General features: G+C 32.1%; 1 protein-coding gene across 1 annotated transcript; it reads right to left on the reverse strand.

The window, feature by feature from the left end:
• Positions 1-3,984: 3,984 nt before the first annotated feature.
• On the reverse strand, positions 3,985-6,197 carry LOC139193531 (transcription factor MYB1-like). Its single transcript, XM_070816592.1, has 3 exons — positions 5,538-6,197; positions 5,228-5,357; positions 3,985-4,881 (listed from the first exon to the last, which is right to left on the reverse strand). The coding sequence occupies exons 1-3, from the start codon at positions 5,671-5,673 to the stop codon at positions 4,281-4,283; spliced, it is 867 nt and encodes a 288-aa protein (XP_070672693.1). The 5' UTR covers positions 5,674-6,197; the 3' UTR covers positions 3,985-4,280.

A 6,197-nucleotide genomic window follows, 5' to 3' on the forward strand; every position in this document is an offset into this window, starting at 1 on the left:
ATAATTTAGGAGTGGCAATAACATTTCCCTATGTACAATTGAAATTCAACAATAATTACTTGAATCGTTTTAACAATGTAACCAGAATAAAGATCGTTTTTTAAAGTTATAATTAGCTCAAATGTAATACACACACACACACACTCATACACACTAGAAATACCTATTACGACTAATGCTACTGTGATGCATTAGGAATGCCTTACTGAGTGAGAAGAGAAGTTTTGTTGAGAGATAATGCATTCATTATTAACAGACAGATAATGTTAAGAATATCACCTATTTGAATTATATTTTATATATTTAACATTCATTATTAACAGACGGATAATGTTAGGAATAACATCTATTTGAATTATATTTTATATATTAAATAATGTGATGATGATATATATTTATTGGAATACATCAGGTAACTTGCAAATGCGATCTAAAATACACTAACATTAGTCTTACGAGTGAGGTATGTTGAAATTGGTGTAGATATGATCATATAGACTCACAAACATCCAACAACAATAAAAAAGGTAGGCATATTTTGAAATTGGTGCAGATGAAATCATAACTCATGAAATTATGTGCCCACTGCACTTTGTAGCAAATGGATTATTGTATAATTTATTCACACTTGTATTATATTACTTTATCATCAAGTTTACTTTTCCTTCGTTATTTTTAACTGATAGTTCAACTTGTTAAATTATATTTTATGATTAACTAATTAATCAACTAACTATTTGCCTTGTTGCACAAATGAGGATTTTCTTCGGATCTTCGTTATGAGAATTTCAAAAAAAATTTAATCATGTTCATTTATGGGGTTTTTGAACATTAGTCCTTGCAAAAGATTAAAATTTAAAAAAAAAACATGGTGCTAAATTACATATTCAATTTTGTTATTTAATGTGTATTTTTATTTAATCTCTCCCCATTAAATTTTAATTTTATTAATATGCACATATTTAGTTCTTTAATTATAAATGAGAAAATATTAAAATAAATTTGTTATACAAAAACTCTATAAATATGTAAGTGTACAAAAATGACTGTGCCAAAATATATAAAATTGACTTTTTTATACCAAAATATTTGTACCTTCATGATTGTACGGAAATATATTATAATGAACCTAAATGTATGTATCGAAATGTATTATATTGGAGTAATGTACCTAAATGTCAATACCAAAATGTATGTACTAAAATGTATGTACCGAAATATAGTATATTAAATTAATGTACCTAAAAGTCAATACTCAAATGTGTGTACCAAAATGTACATACTGAAATGTATTATATGAATTAATGTACTTATATGTTTGTATCGATAGATATACCGAAATATTCAAACATATTAATGTACCTAAATGAAGAACATACAAAATTGTTATCGGAATATATATTATAAAAAAATTAGTTACCTAAATGTAAACATTAAAATATATTATGATGAATGAAATGAAAATTAAATTTAAATGTAATTTATACATTAAAATAGGAATAAAAAGATAAATAAAACATCAAAATATAACTAATAAATGAGATGATTAAATTTAAATGTACTAGGGACTAAAATTGGATTTTAATCTTACACAAGGTTATAATCTAAAACTCATCTTTTTTAAGGATTAAAAAAAGTTTTCTATTCATTTATCTTACATTATGTGGTCAAAATTCATTTTAAAATTTTTATTTAAAATTGAACACAAATAGTACCTGATGAAAACTGACCGTACGATTTACGATAAACGAATACGATTAAAAAATCATTTGAATCCTCACAAAGACGATCTAGAAAGGATCGTCACAAAGAAAATCATTTGCACCAACTACAGTAGGATTTGTTCTTTCTTTTAATTTAAACCGATTTAATTTGAATCAAACGGTACGCACTCTCCATAACGTAATTTGCCCTCTTTCCACAATTTTGGTTCCCTTGTCTTCTCTGTTATATTATACTTTAATAACATGCATGTGTGGATATTGTTGTTAGTTAACTAAGATACTTCCTCCCTTGGACTATGGGATAGAGATGCATTTCTTCTTCTTCTTGAAATTTGGTGCAATCAATTTGTTTACCATTTTATAAGCTTTTCAATTTTCACTATGTGGTCATCTTTATTTACTTTCTTTTTCTTTTATTTATTATTATACACCACCGTATTATAGATTGGTTACTTACCACCTTCATCTACTTAAATTCCTGAAATTGGATTACTCCATTACAGATTACATGCAAGTAATGCGGAAAAATCATGAATGAAACCCATTCTCTTTTTAATTTTCATTATCATTATTGTTAAGCAAACGAGCCCTAAATTTATCTAGACTGTGAGATAAAGATTCGAACTTAAGTGCAAAGAGTAAGAGGAACACATTGTTCTGGCTAAACTCAAATCTACTTGTTTACTTATCCTTAATTAAGTTATAAAACACCAACTGACATTTCTTGTTTTTTTTCGCACTGGTTTATGGATGATTATATTTACATGCATTTGGGTTTTCAAGTACTCCAAGGGGATGTTTGTTTCCCCTCACTAAAGTTCACTAGACTGGATTAGACTAAAGATTAGTCCAACTCTGTGTTTCTTTCCTAGCTGGACTAGTTTTAATGGGACTAGATAGGACTCGCTTTCACTAATAACGTCACTAGCCATTCTTAGCGTGTCGCTCCGAAAACCATCGGACTAGCTAAGAACTTCTTCATCCTACTTGAATCACCTCCCTGACCTCAATTTCAACGGCACAAGCTTCGGGCGCGGCTTCATCTCTGATGACGAACTCGTCGACTTCTTCATCTCCGACGATGAACTCGTTGACTGGGTCATCTCTGCCATCTTCTTCTCCTTCGCTGCTTCGCTATTGCCATGGTTATGGCTTTGAAGCTACTGATTTTGGCTTTGCCTTCGGCTTGCCTCCTCATTGACTGGGTCATCTCCGCCATGACTGCTTCACAATCTCAGTAAATCGATTTTTGTTCTGGGTTTTTGGGTTTATTTATTTATATTTTTTTTCTGGTTTCTGGGTTTTTTTCTAGGATTTGCAAGTTTAATTAGTTATTGGAAGGCTTGCCTTTCTTTTTGGAATCTCTGAAGGCTTGGCGAATGGTTAACCAACAAATTCTCTTAATTAAACAAGAAAAGTAAGAGATTGATGCATAATTTGATAGAGAGAAAATGATGGAGAAGAGAAACGAGGAAGGGTAAAGGAAGGAAGGGGAAAGAAAATTTGCTTGGGTTCACTGCCCTTTAATTATTAATTTTTGTTTAATTTTTAAGCCAAAAGTGAATTAAAAATGGCAAAAAAAATATAGTCTGTGACTTAGTCCGACACTACACCAAACGTTTCACTAAGTTAGTCCAGCTTAGTCTAGTCTAAGCTAGTCCAGTTTAGTCCCTGAAGCTAATCTAGTTTAGTACATGAAGCTAATCCAGTCTGAGATAGTCTAGTGCAACAAACGCACCCCAAATTTGTTGTTTCTTCTACTAAAACTAGTGAATATTTGCTTCCAATCGTTACTTCTTATGTGTTTAATCACTACTTATATACAAAAGGAAAGAAAAATAAAATAGACATTAGTAAACGTGAAACAAATTTGGGCTAGTAAATTCATTTTACACTATTCAAATTTGAGGTGATTTTCAAAATAGGTCATAATATTTTAATTTTCTCACATTAAACTTTTAAATTTTAAAATGATAACAATTTAACATTTTGTCTCTTTAAACATTTAATCCTTCGTTACCTTTAGTACACAAGTCCGAATAAAAAACTGAATTTCTTGTGTGGAGTTATGTTATAGCCTTTGTTTGGTGCCACCCTAAGTCGGGCCTGAAAAATCTCAAGACCAAACCTGAAAGAATGTATGGTATTTTTCAATACATAATCTATACTACAAATTAAGACTACTTTTAATAAAGAAAATTAAATAAAATCAACATAGTACATTTTTTTCTTCTATATTTTTCAATTGTCTCAACAAGAATCGATCTAAAATTGGCCCATTCATTGGTTTTATTTATTGCAACAAACAACTACATATATTACGGAGAGAGGATTCTGAGGAATTATTTGGACATAGCATGAAGATCCTCTAGCCGCAGGTTACCATCAAATGGGGTAAAGTTAGTTGTCAAAGTCAACATCTCACACGTACACAATGACACAATGAATTACCAGCATTTTTCTCATAATTAATAGGGAAAGTTCTGCATATAATAAGCTACTTAGGATTTTGAAGGTTGAATTAATTAAGATTTAGTATTTGATTAATGAGCTGTATTAATTATCTGCGAGCCAGCAGTCCAATTCAGAGTCCACGATAGGAGCCATGGATGATTGGAGATCTGGGCCATGCAGCTTATTACTCGTGTCTTCAGTGGCGGCAGCAGCAGCAGCTTTACCAGCTCCCTCATTGTTATAGAGCACTGAGAAATCGACATTAAGAAAATCGGATAGAAAATTCTCGTCCATCTTAAAATCCAGCAAAAACTCAGACGTACTGTTTTCATCATCTAAAAATAACATAGGTGACAAAGGATCATCAATCTCCACCGTTGGATTGTTCACCACCTCTTCAAATATTGGTGCTGCATCGATCACTTGTTCAGTACTGTCACCAAACTTATGCGACTCATGGGGTAAGACCATTTTTGTGCACCTTGACGCTTTGGTTCTGACCACTTTGGTGCATGAATTATTTGTACTAGGTTCTGGTGACGACTGTGTAGGTTTTTTTGTTTTTTCTTGGGTTGGTCGTCTACGATTTCCATCAGAACATGAGCGACCTTCAACTTGAATTCTCTTTCCAATCGTAGTGTTCCAATAATTTTTTATTTCATTGTCTGTTCGGCCTGGAAGCCTTCCAGCTATCAAAGACCATCTGCACAGATAAGATAGTATTTTAAATTTGATAATATTAGGGTTGGCGATCCAAAGTTAGCAAATTAGAGCACCCAACTCAAAATTAGTCGGAAAAAAAAAAACAAAAACAAAAACCTCAAGACATATTATTCCACGTTAACGATGTAGATACTTCACTGAAAGTCACAGTTTAGTAAATTCTCATATTTTAGATTTTAGTAAATATAAGATCCTTTAACATTCTTCAGACTGATATTAACGATTGAAGCTTAAATTCGGATATTCCAAACTTCTAATTAAATACCAAGAAAAACTCACACAATTTTTGTTAATAATAAAGCCCAAATAAAAAATAAACTGATTACCTGTTGCCTAAGAGCTTGTGAAGCCGGATGATGAGCTCTTCTTCATCATGAGTGATGTTTCCTCTCTTGATGTCAGGTCTTAGATAGTTCAACCATCGCAGCCTGCAACTTTTTCCACATCTCTTAAGCCCTGCAAAACCCATGAAATGTCTTTATATATAAATTTTCTTTTGAAACATATACATTTTCTTTGTTACATTTTCTTTTGAAACATATACATTTTTCTGCAAATTTTGCTATAGTGAAAAGAGATCCCTAATAAGAAGGGGCCGTGTGTGACACAGACACACAAAATATATATCCATCTCACCTGCTCTTTTGGGAAGGTTTCTCCATTTCCCTTCACCATGAATTCTGATATATTCAGTTAGCACTTTGTCTTCCATAGCTGTCCATGCTCCTCTATTCAACCCCTCATCCTTTGAACAACAAGGACTCCTTCCCATCTATAAGCCTCCCCTATAGAATTAAGGAACCCTAAAATTCTTCTCTCTCTCTCTCTCTCTCTCTCTCTCTCTCTGGCTCTCCAATGGCAATACCAAGGACTGACTAGTGACTGATTTATTCTGGGTAGATCATGAAACAGTGGAAGACTCAATATATATACATATAAATATACTTACTTTGGTACAATGAAGGTCATGCATCATTGAAGGCCCCACTGATTCACTATAATTTTAGGGGCAAATTGGATCTTAAAATATCCGACGCATAAAGGCTCGTTAAAATTAAAAACCAACTAAATAAAAATATTAAATTGTGCATATGCTTAATTATTATGTATGCCTGCATTTCTATAATTATATGAGTGGTGATTATGATACCTTTCGATTGACCTGAATGTCTCCTTGGGCTGCTTTCTGGTAGCTAACTTTCTAACACGCCTTTGAAAGTTGGTTGAAAAAGAAACAAAAAAATTTAAATATGCCATCTGCTCCCCAACATGTTCGGAAAATCGTGATTCATGTGT

This window comes from Malus domestica, chromosome 17 (genome assembly GCF_042453785.1).
Source record: "Malus domestica chromosome 17, GDT2T_hap1".
In the NCBI taxonomy this organism is placed as follows: domain Eukaryota; kingdom Viridiplantae; phylum Streptophyta; class Magnoliopsida; order Rosales; family Rosaceae; genus Malus; species Malus domestica.